General features: G+C 37.4%; 1 protein-coding gene across 1 annotated transcript; it reads left to right on the top strand.

The window, feature by feature from the left end:
* The first annotated feature begins 1,226 nt into the window (after window positions 1-1,226).
* Window positions 1,227-18,419, top strand: LOC131155170 (NPL4-like protein 1). The gene is made up of 2 exons (XM_058108118.1): window positions 1,227-2,447; window positions 17,861-18,419. The coding sequence occupies exons 1-2, from the start codon at window positions 1,467-1,469 to the stop codon at window positions 18,113-18,115; spliced, it is 1,236 nt and encodes a 411-aa protein (XP_057964101.1). The 5' UTR covers window positions 1,227-1,466; the 3' UTR covers window positions 18,116-18,419.
* Window positions 18,420-19,043: the final 624 nt, after the last annotated feature.

Genomic DNA, 19,043 nt, shown 5'->3' with positions numbered 1-19,043 from the left:
TGTGATGAAAATATTATCGACAAATACATGTTTAAAAAGACATTTACTACTTTTCATCCTAGTAATATGCTTCTACAACGGCAATATAGGGATAGGAAATTTAGTAAATTTTCTGAATTCATATCATGTCGTGTTGTTGAGTAAAATAACGACCTTTTGATAAAATATTACCAAACTCGTCAAATTGGTTCGACCCTATTCCCTGACGTGAATATGAACACGTTTCGTGATCAAGGACGAGGTCGTATGTATGGTCGTGGGCAAAGTTGTGATCATGATTGAAATTATCATTGGCGTCGAGATGTGAGGTTACGATCCCCCAAAAAAGGAATAACCCCCAGAAGAGGGATGACCCCCTAGAAGCAAGATAGTCAATGATATCACATTGAAACTACAAATGAAGGCAGTAAAGAATTTTTTTATATTACTTCTATTGTTTATGGGAAGAAATAGATTTTAGAAAATTGACAACTTTATCTTTTGAACTGTATTCTCCAAAGATTAAAGCAGCTGTAAAATTATATAACGTCTTGCACTAGAAGTGCAATGAGGGGGAGGAATTACTTGATCCTGAAATACCATATTTAAGTGTTGTCGGCTCTTTGATGTATCTGAAAAATTGTACAAAACCCAACATTGCATTTGCTGTAAATATATTAGCAAGATACAACTCTACTCTTACTTGGCGGCACTGAAATAAAATTAAACACATTCAATGCTATTTGAGAATAAAGCAAACGATTACAACAATATCCTTCAATCATTCTGAAATACTAGCTATCCATGAAGGTAGTAGAGAATGTGTGTGGTTCAGATCAATGATGTCTCACATCTAAGAAAATTGTGATCTTCAATCAATAAAGAATATTTCAACAGTTTTGTACAAGACCGAGTTCTAATCATATTCTAGTTCCTCCTAAGATGGTGAAATTTTGATTTCATCCGTTCGTAAAGTAAGCATTGCCGAACCACATAAATTCAGTGTCGTCTTCATTTTTTTTTTTTCCTGCTAATCTCTATTTATTTTATTATTAATTTATGCATCATTTTATAACACTTTCTTCTTTGTTTTTAAATTATCTTTTTTGTATATCCTTCCTTCTTTTTTTAAAAAAAAATTATCTTTTTTTAAAAATTACTAATAGATAAAACTTAAATAAATTTATCAATTTCATTATTTATGTTTTAAAAATATCATTAAATGATAATTAATAACTTGGTAATATATTTTTTGGGAACATGAACCGCTTCCTTTCTTCCTTCGTAAACATGAATGAACAAAGCAGCGAATCTAGATGGAGTCCGGCTTCTCTTAATTCCACAACACGATTTCTGAATTACTTCTCTTTTTCTCTCCCCTGTCTTGCGCCACAATTCTACTGTGAACTGCACCGACACTAGTCTTTCCGAGCCCGATTCCCCGTCTCCCAGATTGCGTCGCCGGCGTTCCCTCTCTCCTTCCCAAGATGATGATCAGAATCCGTAGCAGAGATGGCCTCGAACGCATCACCGTGGACAATCCCCAAATCACAGTCGCAGAACTCAAGTCCCTAATCCAATCCAACCTCAATGTGCCCGTCCCCACCCAAACTCTCTCCACTCACCAAAACCTCCTCCTCGCAAAAACCCCAGACGATCTCGCCCGCTTCACCGACATGTCCAATCCTCGCACTCCAATATCTTCTCTGGGTCTCGGCCATGGCTCCATCGTCTACCTCGCCTACGAAGGCTCCCGCACCGTCGCCGGCCCCGCCATCCGCCCCGCCGGCTCCTTCGGCCGCAAGATGACCATGGACGACCTCATCGCCAAGCAAATGCGCATCGCCCGCCAGGAATCACCCCACTGCGAGTTGGCGTCTTTCGATCGCGACGCCGCCAATGCGTTTCAGCACTACGTGAACGAGTCGCTGGCGTTCGCGGTCAAGCGCGGCGGGTTCATGTACGGGACGGTGTCGCCGGAGGGCAAGGTTGAGGTGCACTTCATCTACGAGCCGCCGCAGCAGGGGTTGGAGGACAATTTGATCCTGCTGCGGAACCCGGAAGAGGAGAATGCGGTGGAGGCGATTGCGTTGGGGTTGGGGATGAGGAAGGTGGGGTTTATTTTCTCGCAGACGATTAGTCAGACCAAGAAAGATTACACGCTCTCTAGTAGGGAGGTTCTCCAGGCGGCGGAGCTTCATGGGGAAAGTGGATTGAAGGAGTGGGTGACAGCGGTGGTGAAATTGGAGGTTAGTGAGGATGGTGGTGCTGATGTGCACTTTGAGGCGTTTCAGATGAGTGATATGTGTGTGAAATTGTTTAAGGAAGGGTGGTTTGAGACCGAGTTGGGGGAGGATGCTGATCCCAAGTTGTCGAAGATGAAGAAGGATGTGGTTGTTGGAGGCAAGGACACCAGGGAAGTTGACAATGATTTCTTCTTGGTGGTTGTTAAGATATTTGATCACCAGGTGCGTTTTGCTCAGCTACTAGGGCTTTTATTTAAGCATATTTTTCAATTTGTTTGTGCCTCATATATTGCCATGTTAAAGGAAGCTCATAATCTCTATAATGTTGATGATTTCTGTATGCTTAATGTTTATTGGCTAAAAACTTTAACTTGAGGCTACTAAATGAAGAGTGCGAATTGAAGGGTATCTGGTATAAATAACCAAATCGGGATGTTTATATTCAGTTGGCAGAATTAGTGAATGTCATACTAAAGAGTATCCTATGTGTGTTGAGAATGTATTAAGATATCTACATACATTAATCAGAATTTAGAGAATGACCAATTGAAGAGTGTGTGATGCATGTGTCCATACCAACTCATTATATTTATGTGAGAATTTGCTGTAGGAGGGTAATGATCAAACTGTATGCACATATTGTTTGATGAATATGAATTAGTATAAATAACAAAACAAGAAGAAGAAGAAGAAGAAGAAAAATCTAGCCCTTAAGTCTTACTAGGTGCAACTAGCTATATGAATTTCTATTTTTTCATCATTATGTGCAATTTAGGGCAATATCTTTTGAAATTTGAAAGTTGGAGGTGCTGCCAAATCCTTATTTACAACAATGCTCCATTTTATTCTTGGTCAACAACCCCCTTCTTCGTTCTAACTTCAAGTCTCATTCTCTCTCATTGAAGTGCTATTTTGCATTGTAACCAACAATTGTCCAAACTATCTTAGCCTACCAAATCCTTATTGACAATGATGGTCCGTGTTATTCCTAGTCAAAAACCCCCTTTTCCCTTCTATAAACTCTAACAATATGTAAGCTCTAACAATCTAACTTCAAGTACCACTCTCTCTCAGTGAACTGTTTTTTTGTCTACATTGTAACTTACAATTGTCCAAACTATCTTAGCCAACTTTTCTAATTTCATCTTCTACACATGTTATGCCTAACCTATTTTGGATGAGCTCATTCTTTAATTTTCCTTTTAGTATTATAGTACTCATCCACCTTAATATTCTCATTTTGTTGCATTTTGGATTAGTGATTCTTAGTTGCCCAACTTTATGATACATATAACATTGGTTTAATGGCTATTGTATAGAATTTTCCTTCCAATCTTAGTGGTATTTTGCAATCACACAAAACATCCCAATTTTGAAGCACTTCTTGTATAATAGACACAAGTACCAAACTCTAATACAACAAGAAATTTCTTGACCATGATTTTTAATATTTTCTTCATTATTCATTTTAAAATTGTCAAAATTGCATTTCGTTTATTCTTAGAGTTTTTAGATTCTAAAGCCTCTCTTCACAATTCTAACTTAGATTCTACTCCACCTCTAGTTGAGACAATGAAATACACAATGGAACCTTATTTTGTCTAATAAGTTCATTCATGGCTAAAGCAACAATATTTGGGCCCATTCGGTTAAGGATTCAAAAACTAGTTTTTTGGTTTGTTGTTTTTGGAAATGAGAAGAAGGGATTGTATCATGTATTTTTTGTACCCGAAAACGCATTAGGTTAGTTGTTTTTGAAATTGTTCCAAAAATGAAAATAGTGGAATTTTGTATGGTTAAAGACTTAATTGTATCCAAGAGATAATTTGTTAATAGAATAATAATATTTATCATTATTACTTATTAGAATTATTATTATCATTATTACTATTATTATTAAAATATGAGTTATATCCCATACTCTGTGTTTTCATTGCAGCCAAAAAACTATAATTGAAAACACAAGAAACACTTTAAAATTGTTTCCTGAATGCCTATATTTTTAGGGTAGTTTTCGGATATGTTCTAAAATGGTTTTTTGAAAACACTTCACCAATCATGATTTTTTTGGCTTTCTTTGTATCTTTTTTTCCAGATAAGGAAATTGTATTCAAAACCCTAACCAAATAGGCCTTTAGAACTCAAAATGATGCACACCTCATTTTTTAAATTCTCTAGACAAGAAAAAGTATTGCCGATAACAAGAACAATTAAGAAACTGACAAATTTTAATAAGCATACAGAGTATGATATTAGTGTACATTTTTATTTACCTTTTTCCAGTAGCAAAGAATTATTAGTGAGACCGGAGGGAAAATTTTCCCAACATCCTTGGAATTTTGAGGCTATGTAGATGCTAGGGGTTTGGTTTCATCTGGCAGACCTCATTTGAGAACTAAGACGAACCGCCATAAATAGAGATGTGAAGCTTGTATCAATTAATTTTTGAAGAGGGTGAAATGGGTCCATTCTGCAAAATTCTTTTGGGTGGGGATGATGTGAGCTTTGTTTATGTGGGGTTTTGTATTCTTTAAAATTTAAGGGTCTAAATTTTTTTCTTGTTTTAGTTGTTCTGGTTTTTTTTTTTTTTTTTTTCCTATTTTTTTCTTTTTCATTTTCTTTTGCTTTCTTTAATTTTTAGACCAATGCCTTATCCTTTTGTAAGTCTTTTTTCTCCTTCATTATAATATGTTCTTCTTTGCACTCTTTATTTTTTGGAGTTTTCAGGGAATTGCCATGGTTTATGTTTTTAGAGGGATCGTAAATCTTTATTGTTTTAGTTGTTCTGCTTCCCCCCCTTCTATTTTGTTTTGCTTTCTTTATTTTTTAAGGAACGCCTTATCCTTCTGTAAGACTTTCTCTCCCTCATCCTAATATATTTGCTTCTTAGAAAAAAAAAAAAAAAGAAGAAAAAGTCAGCAAGGGAGGCAATTGCTCCTCCATCCCTGCCTTCAATCCAACCTTGAATTTTAATATGTAAACATCCATGACAGTCAATGAGGTAGACGGACCATGGCTACACCCTTCAGCTGCTAATGATTGTTGGATCAAACTTGATTGCCTTGAGTCTTCTTCAAAGATCAATTTTTGAAAGAGTGATGATGATTTTTCTTTAACCTATGACATTTGTGAAATTGTGACTTTTTTTTTCATGTCCGATTCTCTGTTGTACTTTGATGTGGAATGTTTTCATTGCTAATAGTCCTCTTGGAAGCAAGGTGCATTTTTTTCTAAGAGTGCGAAGATTGGCTAGTGTTGCATTTTGTTTGCAACAACCTAATTGCACTATTTACTATGGGGTTGTTTAGTTTGGATTGCTGAGCCGATGACCTAGAGATTTATTTTGATATTGGTGAGGAAAATGAGATCACTACACAATGGTGATCATGTGGCGCTTATTCCAAATCACTTCTGGCAATAATTCATTGGCTATTACCCAACTTGCTGATTTTCATCTTGTCCTTGATGATGATGATCAAAAGCCCCAAGGGCAGAGATATTGAGGATAATTTTCGTCACTAGTTTGGCCCCACTCAAACATTCTGTAGACAAAAATGCCTCAAGTCCAATTTCCATGAGATCAGTTATTATATAAAGGTATTACATGGACATTGACCTTGGATTTCATGGCATACAGAACTGGTTAATCGTGGATACCTGGTGATCTTTGGTAAGAGGTGACCTAATTATAGCACATTAAATGCACTAAATTGGTTCTTGGGGATTTGAAAAGACAGATGGATTCCCTTCACTTGGTTTGGAGTAGCATTATTTTTATTGTTTTCACTCCAATGCTCTTCTGTTAGTGGGTTTCGAGGAGTGTCTTTGGTAAATATTCAATGGGATTGGTGGGTGTTGCTTAAGATTTATAAGTTCACTTTGACTTTGGTTTGCTTTTAGAGGACAAACTGTCCTCCTCGTATTTTATTTTAAAATATGTGCCAAATTTTGATCACTGAAGAGAAGATAAAAAATCAACATGGAACAAGAGTCACCTGTGATCACTGCCATGATCCCATTTGGATCACCTAATGCCTCCTGTTTGATTAAACAGGTTCTTGAGTTGAGACAGTTGTTACAAGAAATAGTGGGATGATGTATGCACTTTGTCTTTCAAAGAATAGAACAGCTTGAGATGGAGTGACAGTAATAGGTTTGTAGTATGAGAGCATTTTGCCATGGGTTCCTAAAGTTCGTTTAGAGCATGGTCTTGTGCAAGAAGGGGGGGGGGGGGGGGTGGCTTCAAATAAGGCCTATGTGGTATTGTACATCAAAATTTGCATGTCTAAGTTCATTGATGGTAGAGGTGGATGCAGATGCATTTTAGCCTTGCAAATAATTAAATCTGTGTTTTAGAGTTCTTAGCTGCACAGCTTGGCATGTGGTTTGGGCATACTTAATCTACTGGTACTAGGCTTTGCAAGTCAAGGGTGATCTTACAAACACTGATAACTTATTTGATAATTATTAAGGATAGTAGACAAGTGCTCCTTGTGTTGAGCTGGCTGAAGATGTTTAGCATTATCCTTGATAGGATTAGACAAATTTCTCAACAGATTCAACTTGCCTTTGAAATCATTTCAAAGACCCAACACAGATGTGATTTCATTGGATTGAATAGAGCTTCCAATGACCTATTGTTTGCAATGGGATGTAATGCTTCATTGAGTGATTTCATGTGAGGTAAATTGCCTCTACAATACACAATGCACTTGCCATTTGATTTGGTTAACATATAAAAGTTGGCAACTGTATTGATGTGGGAAGGATTTAAAAAAGCCTAGATGTTAAGACGTTGCATTGATGCAAACAGGTGTAGAATAGAGAAAAATTCACATACAAAATCTGAGATTTTAGAATAATATTTTAAGAACCTTCTTCAATTCAAATAATTATTAATCCTCAAAATAATAAAGAGATCACTGCTGTGAATTTCAGTCCAGCAAAAAGGGCAAGTTCTAGGCACAACATAGACTTTATCTTTAGATCTGTGCCCAATACAAGGCAGTACTTTGCAAAATTAAGAAAAGAATATCAAGCCCAAGGCTAAGTCAACCTCTTTTTTTGAGTCACAAGTGCAAATACCTCAAATCCACGCTATATCTGAACAACTACCTGTTTTGGCATTGTTTCAGCACGGTAACAGTGGTTTTCTACTAGCCTCTTGCACCTTTAGCAGCAATGGAGGGACTGGTAGGCATTGCATTGTTGAATCCTTAAATCCAAGCGTCCAAATCTTCACTACCCTAGGTGGCTGGAGCTGAGAACTGCAGAGAAATCTTTTCAAAAAAAAATGCTAAAAAACCTCCTGGAGAAGTGGCGAAACCGCGAAAGGCTCCTACTTATACCAAACCCAAGGCTTCCAAAAGAAGCCAACTCCCATTTTGCACATAATTCCCCCTCTAAAACCATTTATCTTGTAAAGTCCTACCAAAAATGACTCCCATCCTAAGTAGTACAAAATGACCCCCAAAAGGAAAATAAATCCCAAAATTGAGAAATTACATAAATAACCCTAGCACCCATAAATAACAACACGCGATATAAACAGAAAATTAAGTAAAGATTGATCATTACATGCTGACTTTGTTCATTTATCATCTTGCCATTGTTTTCTTTTTTGCTTATTGTTTTTATTTTATTTTATTTTTGTTTGTTCAGGTATTTGTCAAACAGGGTTTAGGGTGGTAGTAGATTTGTCTGAGTACAGTTAGGAGTTCGTAAAAAAGGCCTTGCAGCAGTAGTTATGGTTTCTTTGAAAAGTTCTCATAAATATAATAAAATTACTGGTTTTCAATGGGGTAGCAAATAGAGATTTCATTGCAGAAAATTAATAGAAGAACAGAATAAAAAGGAACACAACAGAATAGATAGAAGAATTGTACGCGAAGAATCAATTTCAAAGAAAGCTCACTGTGGCATTTTCTATATTGAAAATCTAGTCATACAAAAGAGGTATAGCAAGCCTTTATACAGAAACAGAACCCTAGTATTCCCAAACCATAATTTTTATCATTGATTAAATCCTAAATAAAATAAACCTATAAAGATGAAACAGCTTTAGCTAGTTCACTGCTACAGTACTCTGAACAATACGATACACATGAACTGTCGGTTGTATACCACACTTACCTGAAAGCTTACAACAGTTGCATAAGCAATATCCATAACCAGTTATTGCATGGATCATTTTGACTCAATTTGGAGGCCAACTTCAAAGAATAGGGAGAAGGGTTGTTTGGTCCTAAAACCTAATATGTTTAGTTTGATTATTTTTTAGGCTTATATGTATGTGGGGTTTGTTTGTAAATAAATGTGTCATTTGGGGTCTTATTTGTAACTTTTATTTATTTTAATCTTCCCTATGAATTTGTGTTTTGAAATCATACAAAGACAGTTTGCTGAATTTGAAATTGAGAACTCACTTGTGTCCCACCCCCTCCCTGGGCATCTTTTTCTTCCTCCTCTCTCTGCTGTCTTTTCTTCCTTCTTCTTCCCCTTCTCTTTTTTTGATTCCCTATTGTTCTACATCATTTGATATCAGAGCAAACTTCAATCATCCACGCCATACACCCGACTCTCCATTGAGACAGACTCAGATGAAGCAGTACTGTTGATTGCCAGAATAGCCAAAAATGACAGCTACTGCTCATGTTTTGAATTCCAATTTTCTCTTGCAACTCCTCCTTCACCATCAGAGACAAAATCCCATGAAAGGTCCCTCACTGAGATTTCTCTGCCATCAGATAACCTGTGAGCTCCCATGTGCCAGTGAAAGAAATTCCAGTCACCCAACCCTTCAAGATCTCAACCTTGTCAGAGTTGTTTTGACATACTGCCACCACCATTGGAATCATCTTCCCCTGTCTGCCTTCACTCCAAATTTCATCACTGGAAAACCACTATAGGTGCAGTCGCCACATAGGTGATGCGAATGTGAATTTTTTCACACTTATTCTGCTACTTCCAGAGTTGCAAAGCAATGTTCCAGCCTTGAAATTTTGATTTTCTTTGCTAAATTTTGAAGCTTTCCTGTGGAAATTTGATTGTTCATGTTTGATCCGCATTTTGGAGAATCAATGACACTGCCAGTCAGAGGTCGTGCCTTGGTGCAATGGCAAGTGCCTCTGCCTCGGTACGGGTGGTCTCGGGTTCAAGACTTGGGAGTGCCCTCTCCAAAAAATGGGGTAAGGCTTGCCGACATCCACCTCTCCCAGACCCCACTCAAAGTGGTAGCCTTGTGCACTGGGTACGGCCTTTTTTTTTTTTTTCTGTTTTTAATTGTCACTGCCAGTATCAAGAATCTGACTTTATTATTGCATTTTGTGGATTATCTGTGAGAATTTGTTGAATTTTTGTGAGATATATAGTATTGAAGGTGATTATCTAGATGATTCTTGTGAAAATGGGAGTCAAGTTTGAGAAAATTGCACAAGTAGGCTGGAATTAGCTCCAAGTTGTGCTTAAGTTCTTAGGTGAGATACAGTGTGGTGAAAAAATAAATAATAATTAAAAAAAAAATTGCTGCACAATGGCTACTTTTGAATTGTTAGAAAAGGTGGATTGTTGTCTAGCGGGGTGCAAAGCGTGGAAAATGCTTTGGAGGCAACAACCACTACTTCAAATAAGCTAACAACAAAAGTTGCTGCCTTGAATAAGAGGCCAATTGATTCTCCTACCAAATAGGAAAGTGGCATAACTATCTTTCCCACACTTGAGTTTCATGATGACCAAAATGATCATTTGAATAAGGGAACTAACTTGTAAGTTTCAGTTTTAAACAAAAATGGTCCTCTTAATGAATTTGATGATCGAGTGTATTCTTTGGAGAACTATTTTCGAGGGTATGACATGAAGGAAGCCCGAAAGTTGAATTTGGCTGATTCGAAATTGAAGGGAATTGCTCTGTTGAAGTATTGGTAAAACAGAGGACCTAATTACAACAATAGGTCTCTTATAATTATAATATATGTTAAGTGCATTCCAATAACCATAATACTCATACTTACTAACGCTTATTAACATAACACTAACACGCACTAATAATGCTAAATGACCAAAATAACCATTGACACTCCTCCTCAAGCTGGAACGTGGATATCATATGATCCTAACCTTTTACAAATTAATTTAAGACAAGCACCCCCCCCCCCCCCCCTCCAAAGGCTTTAGTGAATAAATCAACAAACTGCAAATCATACTTCATATGAATGACTGTAATGAGCTTCTGCATAATTTTCTCCTGAGCAAAGTGAATCAATTTCAATTTGTTTTTCCCGCTCATGGAAGACTGGCTTGGAGGCAATATGAATAGTGGCTTGATTATTACACATCAACTCCATAGATTGAGAATGTTAAAGACCCAACTCTTGGATGTTTTTCAGTCAAACAAGTTCACATGTAGTGTGAGCCTCGACCCTATACTCTCACTCAGCATGTGACCTACCCACCACAGTTTTTTTTATTGGTTTGATAGAAAAAGAAATTTTCATCAATAGGAAAAGAATTTACATGAGGGAGCATGAGACATCGTCTGAAGAAGATCTGGAACAAACCAGAAAACAAAAACAATAACTGAAAATTGACAGAAAGAGAAGATCAACAAGCCAGCATGATCCTCCATCTCTTTGTAACTCCTGGAAACTAATCCCTCTGAAAAATCGAAAACCAATGCACCGCAGTGAGGCCAAATACTGGATTTTATCCAAACCAGCTCACAATATAGTTTCTTTATAGAGAATATCTGTGCATTACACTCCAGCTGTATCCCCTTTAAAACTGCCAATATTCTACATGTCCATAAAGATGCCCTATCCTTTTTCCAATGCCTGCAAAAGAAATGGCTAACAAGTCTTCCACTGAAGGACATACCCAACTTTCTCCCATAATACCAAAAAAGCTTATTCTAAATCCTCCAAGAAAATTCACAGTGCAAAAGAAGATGAGAAGCTGTCTAGGAAAAGAAGAATTAGAACAAGTCAAGAATTCAAAAAAAATATTTGCAAGAATACACTCCCAATTGATCCAAAGACCAAGAACAATCATCCCTCCTTGAAGAAAGGTTACCCCCATTCAATAAAGATAACAAAGAAAACAACAGCATCTCTCTATCATTTAAGAGGTCTTCCAAAATGGAGAAGAAACCCAAGTTTGTTTCTTACTCTTCTAATAAACTAAATTACCACCAACAAAGGTATAGTACCCAATCATCAATCTTATGTCGGAAGGTAAATCACCGCACCCTAATCTGTATCTGTGTATAGCGTGACCCTGATCCTAACATAAGAGACCTCTCCCAAGGGCACTTTTTAAGAAATCTTAAAATGCAAATTACTGCATCCCTAGTGGCTTGTTCTCAGGAAATCAATAAATTGACTCACAACACTTGCTGTGAAAGGTATATCTGGTCAAGTAACTATGAGATAATTCAACTTTCCAACAAGTCTCTCGTACTACCTTGGGTGAGCAACAAATCACACATATATGGCGCTAACTTACTGTTAGGATCCATGGTCTGTGGATATCTCAATGGATTTGGACCCCAACAGCCCAATCATATCCAAAAGATGAAAAACATACTTCCTCTGTGGACCGTGACAAAACAATTCCCTTATGAGATCTAGATACTTTTATACCCAAATATTTCAATAGTGCCAAATCTTTGATCTATGACTTGGTCTATAGAAAATGCTTTAGGCCTTGGATACCTTCATCATCATAGGTAATCACAATATCATCCACATATAAAAAAACAAAATGCTACTAGATGGAGTATGGCAATAGAATATAGAGTGATCTACTACACACTTTCGAGAGCCAAATTCAAGTACTACAACACTAAATCAACAAAATCATGCCTTGGGAGACTATTTTAAACATATAATGATTTCTTGAGCCATCACACTAAGGCTGACTCCCCTAAGCAGCAAACCAGGTGGTTGCTTCATATTGACCTTCAAAGATAATCATGTAGGAAGGCATTTTTCACATGTTACTGATGCAGAGGCCAGTGACAAGTGGTAGTATACAGATGAACAGACAACGTATTGAGGCAAGGTTGGCGACTGAGGAGAATGTCTCTAAATATTCCAAACACTTGAGTATGTTCCTTTACAATAAGATGAACCTTCAAATGAGCCACAAAACCATCTGGAATGATATCCATGGTATATACCCATCGACAATTGATTTATCGGGAGGAAGAGATACCAATTCCCAAGTATCACTTTCGTGTAATGCACGCATCTCTTCAACCATTGCGGTCCTCCATCGAGAGTGGGCTAAGGCCTCAGAAACAGATGTAGGAAGAGCAACAAAAGCTAGATCACTAAGAAAACAATAGGAAGGTGACTTGAAGTTATAGCAAACAAAGTTGGAGATTAGATGCTGTGTGCAGGTGCATTTACCTTTCTGGACAGCAATGGGAAGATCAACATAGTGGAAATGGGATTATCAGACAAGGAAACCAAAGGCGTAGCATTAGAAGTTGCAGGGTGCTCTCTTCCTTTGAGCCGCCGTCTTGAGTACACCTATAGATTAGGATGATCAAGGCAACAAGGACTGAAACTACATGGAGTAACTAGTGGATGATTTTGGTAGAGATAATAAACTATTAGGTAGAGGAAGAAACTCGTTAGGTCAAAAGCACTCAAGATTGAGAATAGTACGGTGTAGACTCAAAGGAGGTAACATCGGCAAAAACAAAAAGCAGTGCAGAGTAGGACTATAAAAATTATATCCATTTTGAGTACACGAGTTACCCAGTAAAACACATTTTATAGAACAAGGATCCAACTTAACCACCCCAAGAGTCAATTGATAAACAAAGGACAGACACCCAAATATATGAGGAGGTAATGATAACAAAGGAGCATTCGAGAAGAGAATGGAGTGGGGAATTTACCACCAAGGACAGAGGATGGCATTCTATTGATAAGATATTAGGCACTAACCATAGCATGACTCCAAAGCACTTCAGGAACATGCATCTTATGAGTAAGGTATGAGTAACTTCAAGGATATGTCTATCTTTCCTCCCTGCAACCTCGTTCTATTGTGGAGTATGGGCACTGGATGACTGACCAGCAACAAAGAGCTCCCGTTGCACATACAAGCTTAGTGTGTCAACTCAAGAAATCATTATATGGAAAAACACTCTAGTCTTGTTGCCCACATTTATTTTTTGTTAAGAATTATTTTTTTATTCCCTATAATGTGTTCTGTTATTGCTTTGTTTACTCTAGTAGGTTTGATGAGAAAATGATAGAAAATTAATAGAAAAATCAAAAGAAGTCAACAGAAAATAAATGGGAGAAATAAAGAGAAAGGAAATCGAAGCAAGACTCAATTTAGGGTTTAATTCTCAATATTCTGGTCTCCTTGCTCATGGTTCCACACCAAGCCTTTTATAGGCTCTCTCCTAATATTAAATAAGGACACAATCTCTAGGAAAGAATAGCAAAACCCTAAACTAGGAAACTTAATTTGGGAAGTAATAGCAAATCCCTAGTTAATGAAACATAATAGAAAATCCCTAAATGCTGAAATTGCATTATTAAATCCAAATATCTAAATTATATGCCATCAAGGTTCTATTGTTTGGCTACTTGTACCTGTATGGAATGGGAAGATGTGATGATTGCTTGGTACATGAAAGGGTTGAAGCCAGCCAGTGCCTCCGAGCTTGCTGTGTGTCATCTCATTACAACTAGATACAATGCAAGTTGCCACTCAGATAAAGGAGGATATGCAGTGTAATTCTCCTAGGACTGCATTGATCATTCGATTTGAAAAGACTACTGGTGGAGCATGTGAGATAAGTTACTTCAGCAGTTGGGCAAAGGGAGTTTCAGACTACCTTAGGAAGACCCCGAAGCTCTCCAAAACGACTTCTAAAGGTCCAGACAGTGGTTAATTGTTTGAAATCTCAAGGTTTGGGGCATTGAGTTGCAAAATGTCCTCACGAGAAAGAAGATGATGATGCCACCTTGTAATTGAAGCTGAGATAGAAGTCCCAAGTACCTTAGATGAAGACGGCAACATGGGAGATTGTTTAGTATTTCAACCTATCTTCTCCTTGCGCAAAGCAGAAAGTAATGTTGACTGGAGATGAGCTAGCATTTTTCAGACTTAGGTGATTGATTCATTACGATGATTGCTGTGAAATATGGGCTTGAGATTGGATCTCCCAGTCTAGCAGAGGACCACACAGTGTAGGGGTGTGGAATTTCATCAGGAAAGGCTAGAATGATCTCTTTTCTTGTATATTAGAGTTCAGGTGGGGAATGGGTACAATATTTATTTTTGGCATGATGCATGCCATGATCAGGAAGCCCTCAGTGTCTTATTTCCAGCCATTTACAACTTGGCTTGCGAGAAAGATGCGTGCATCAGTCAGCACCTCCAAACCTCAGATCGGGGGCTCTTTTGGAGCATCCCCTTAAAAATGTGAAAGATTGGGAACTCAACCAGGTAAAAGACTAGTGCAGCTTTCTCTACAACTTCCAGCACCATAATAGTACTGATCTTCCAATTTGGACCTTAGATGAGAAGGGGGTCTTCACTGTTAGATCCTTCTACAGGAAGCTCTTTCCTTTGGAGTCAAGCAACTTTAATTTCCTTTGGACTCAGATTTGGACAACACCTGCCCCCATGAAAGCTGCCTTTCTTGCCTAGGAGGCAACACATGGTTAGATCTTTACTTTGGATAATTTGCAAAGAGGGGATCTGTTAGTCAACAGATGTTCCCTTTGCATGGCTGATGTAGAATCAGTACAGCACATCGTCCTTCATTGCACTTAGATAAAAAATCTTTGAAATATGGTGTTGACTCTGATTGGACTATGGTGGGTTATTACAACTCTGCGGAAGGGTAACTCTGGGCCTGGAAAGGGATTTGGGCAACAAAAGAGAAGACAAAGGCTATGTCCCATATTCCCCTGGCAATTTTCTGGTGCATTTAGAAAGAGAGGAAAAGGAGAGTTTTTAAAAATCAACCTCAGCCCCCAGATCAGCAAAGAGCACTGGTTTACTGCGGTCAATAGCTGGCATGGTGGGACTCTTGTTAATGACTTTAATGCAATCTTTGATTTTTGTGACACCCTTCAGAGTGCTTGACATTCTGTACTACGGGCTGGCATCCCCTTAATGCCTTTTCAATGAATTTTCCTTTATTTACACAAAATGAGTCTATTAATGAAGAGAATATTACAGAGAATGGAGGATAAGAACCCTCTTGGTAAAACAGGGAGCTAACAGAGAATCACAATTACATTAGAGCTGCCTGCCAATCTCTTGGACATAAGACAGCAATAAATCCTCAAAAACCTCAAAAGAATGTGCCCAAAAAGAAGCATAAAAAATAACTTTCTCCCAAAGTAAAGGAGGGATCTTATCTCTGACAATTCTGTCATTCCTTACGATCCACATCACCCACAGCAACTGGAAAAACTGTGTAGACTCGAAAGTTCCTTCCTGTTTTATTCTTCCCAAAGCACCAAAAACTTTACCTTTAAAAAGTCAAAGATAAATTCTAGAGCCACCCAGTCTTCTCAAAAAATGAGAACAGATTGCTGGGCTAAAACAGATAGTGGTACTTGTACAAATGTAGTTTCTGAAGCTGCAGGGAAGTTGATTTGAAGGTCATGCCACATCCTGAACCATACAAGATTGCTGGGTGAAAATTACCAACTTGAAGGTGTATGATTGTTATTGCTTACCTTCAAGATTGGTTCGATTATGGAGACAGTGCAGTGTGATATTTTTTGCTTCCAAGATTTGTCACATTCTTTTGAGGTGTCCATGGTTGTTTGGTAGGAGGGTTAAGCATAATACTAATGGAAACTCATACTTTTTCCATTTAAGGGGGAAATGTAAGTTGATGCCATCTTTAGCTTTTCTGCAATCAAATTGAATTGCACCCCCGATTCCTTTTTAATGAAGTGCAATGATTCCTTTGTGGTGGACTCCTTTATTTTTTCCCCAACTCAATGGAGTCAAGTTCTCTTTGGCAAGAGGGAATTGATCCTGGATGGGAAGTTGGTTATTGAGTTTGGAGCTTACTTCAAAGAATAGGGTCAAAACATTGTTGCCTTCTTAAGTCAAATGTTTTAAAATTAATTATTAGTTAGGGTCACGCGTATGTGGGTGTATTGTTAGGGGTTATTTGTGTTTTCATTGCATTTTAGTCTGTCCTATGAAATACTGTGTTGAAATCATGTAATTACATCTTGGTGAATTTGAAAGTGAGAAGTTACGTTTCCCCCTTGTACCACCTTCTTCCTCACTCTTAATCCTTTATTCTTCCCCTCTTTCTATTTCTCTCTGTCATCTCTCTCTCTTTCATCTATTCCCAACTTTCTAGATCGCACTCATTCACTACAGCAGCTACTCCAAAATAGTGGACCTACTGTGTATAAATTCACCAATATGAATTTACAATGTAATTAAACTAATTAAACACCTGTAGATGCTTTTCATAATTTCAAAAATCTTCTTTTGGGCATGCTTATCATTATTTTAATTTGTGTTTGTAATGAAGGCTTGATTGGTTTTGTTTTGGGACTTGTGTTGTGAAGACCAATTATTGTGAGCCATCCCTAGCCATACAAGATCCTAAAGAGATGATCCGGCCTAGATTTTTTCACTTGATATTGTAGTATGGGGAAACCGAGTTGGAGTGGCTGCTCTTACCATGGATCTCCATTGAGCCCCGGAGGCAAGTGTTAAGCTTCTTCAGACCCCTTCCCATCTACGAGGTTCTTTCCAAGATGGTTTTTATCTGGGCCATAGATATTGAAGTGGGTTGTTTAGTTCTTGCATGTTCCTCTGGAAGTTTCCATTTTCAAGCCAATGGCTTGGTCAAGATATTGTACCATTGGATTCGTAGAAGTGGGCTCGTAGTTGAAGCATCATGTATTGTACTCCCACTAATTTAGTGTTGGTCCTTTTGGCACTTGCTTTGTGATTGTCTTATCCTGTATGGTTTTATTTTTCCGTGGATTTTCCTATCAGCCATTGAATGGGTGGGTTGTTCTTCTCTTTAATTTGAAAATTTATAATTTAAAGAAAGAAGAAAGAAAAGAGAAGAAAAGAATAGAAATCGGAGATTGATATGGACATTATATGGTCTATTATGAGAGAAATAAATCTTTCAAATTTTGAGGACCAAGAATCCTAAATAGCTGGTCAAGGATTTTATCAAAGGTAAGTCAAAGAGCCACCTGGTCGGATATTAGATATCCTGACTAAGCTCTTTTGATATAGCTCAGAATGGAACTTAGAGATGCCCAAAGTTCTTCCATTCGGTGCATATAAAGTTGATGTGCAGTGGAATTCAGTTGAAGCTCTGCCTATCAAATTTCATTAATTTCTGAATATCATTAATTTCTTCAAATAATTGAAGATCAGTACTTAATAATCACCATCTGTCTGATTTGATTATTCATTTCACCATTATAAATGCACTTGAGAGTCATTGGCTGATTTCTTTTTTTTCTTTTTTTTTTTTCTCTTTTCCATCAATTTAGTAGTTTCTTTATTTTCATGTATTAACTGCATAAGATTGCCCTATAATGTTATTTATTTTTTATTTCTCTGGTCACCTCACTGATGCAAAAGATTCTGTCGATGTGCAGGGCCCACTTTCGTCAACCTTTCCCATCGAGAACAGGAACAACCCAGTGACAATGCGGGCATTGAAAAATCATCTGGATCGAGCAAAGAGTCTTCCATTTGTGAAGCGGATTTCTGATTTTCATCTTCTACTCTTACTGTCAAGGGTTTTGGACCTCAGTGCTGATGTTCCTGCATTGGCGGAGTGTGTGCAAAATCAGTCAGCAGTACCAGAAGGTTACCAGCTCCTGATAGAGTCTATGGCGAATGCTTCTTGATATTGCTTAATCCATGCCTTCTTTTTGAGAAACACATGCTTCTTTGACCTCCTGGGTGTTTTTAAGAATGTGAAGATGCTTCGATTCGTCTGGTCGAGTGGAGCAGTCTCCAGTGCTTTCTGACCCCATGCACGGCCCCAAAAAAAGTGGCTCTATACCTTGACAGTTTTAAGTTGCCCCATGGCTGAATGCTTTGATAGTCAAATCATGTAACTAAAAAAACTAACCAGTGTGTTGCATTAGCTGGTCTGGATATTTGTGTTTGCTGAAATGAAGCAGTGTGTCTATATTCCATTGTGGTTTACATGATTGAAGCTGCTGCAGTCAGGGTCTGGTACGACTTGTTAATCTCTTAAATTATTTTTATGGAGGTTTGCCTCTTCTTTTTTTCTTTTTAATTCTTGGGTTTGAATTTCATAGCTTAAAAATGGGTCTATTTTAAGGGGAGGGAGAGGTGAAAATATTTGGTAGAACAGTAGCATCTAAGCTAATAAGAGTAAATCAAGATGCAATGATTAAAATAATTGATACCAATCAAGACAATGACAGCTTTGTGCCTAGAGACAAAAAATATAATAATAATAATAATAATAATAATAATGGAAATAGAAAGTAGATCTCTTTTCTTCTATTAATAGTAAGGAGAAATATTGAAGAAATGAAAGGAATATAAATTGTTCATCCAATCATCTCTTATATGGCCAAAGATTAATGGGATATAAATAAGGAGCCACAATTAATAAATCGTCATTATTCCTTATCATAAATGTCTCTAAATTAATTCATAACCAGGGTAACTAAATAATATACCTATAAATATTGAATTAAATAAGGGTAGTATCACCACTACTATGAAAGGGGCATCTTAGGACAGGTAAGCATCTTATTCTCATCCATTTTTCTTTACTGTTGCAATATAAACCTCTCT

The sequence above is a fragment of the Malania oleifera genome, chromosome 5 (assembly GCF_029873635.1).
Source record: "Malania oleifera isolate guangnan ecotype guangnan chromosome 5, ASM2987363v1, whole genome shotgun sequence".
Lineage (NCBI taxonomy): Eukaryota > Viridiplantae > Streptophyta > Magnoliopsida > Santalales > Ximeniaceae > Malania > Malania oleifera.
This window is presented reverse-complemented; position numbering and strand designations above follow the sequence as displayed.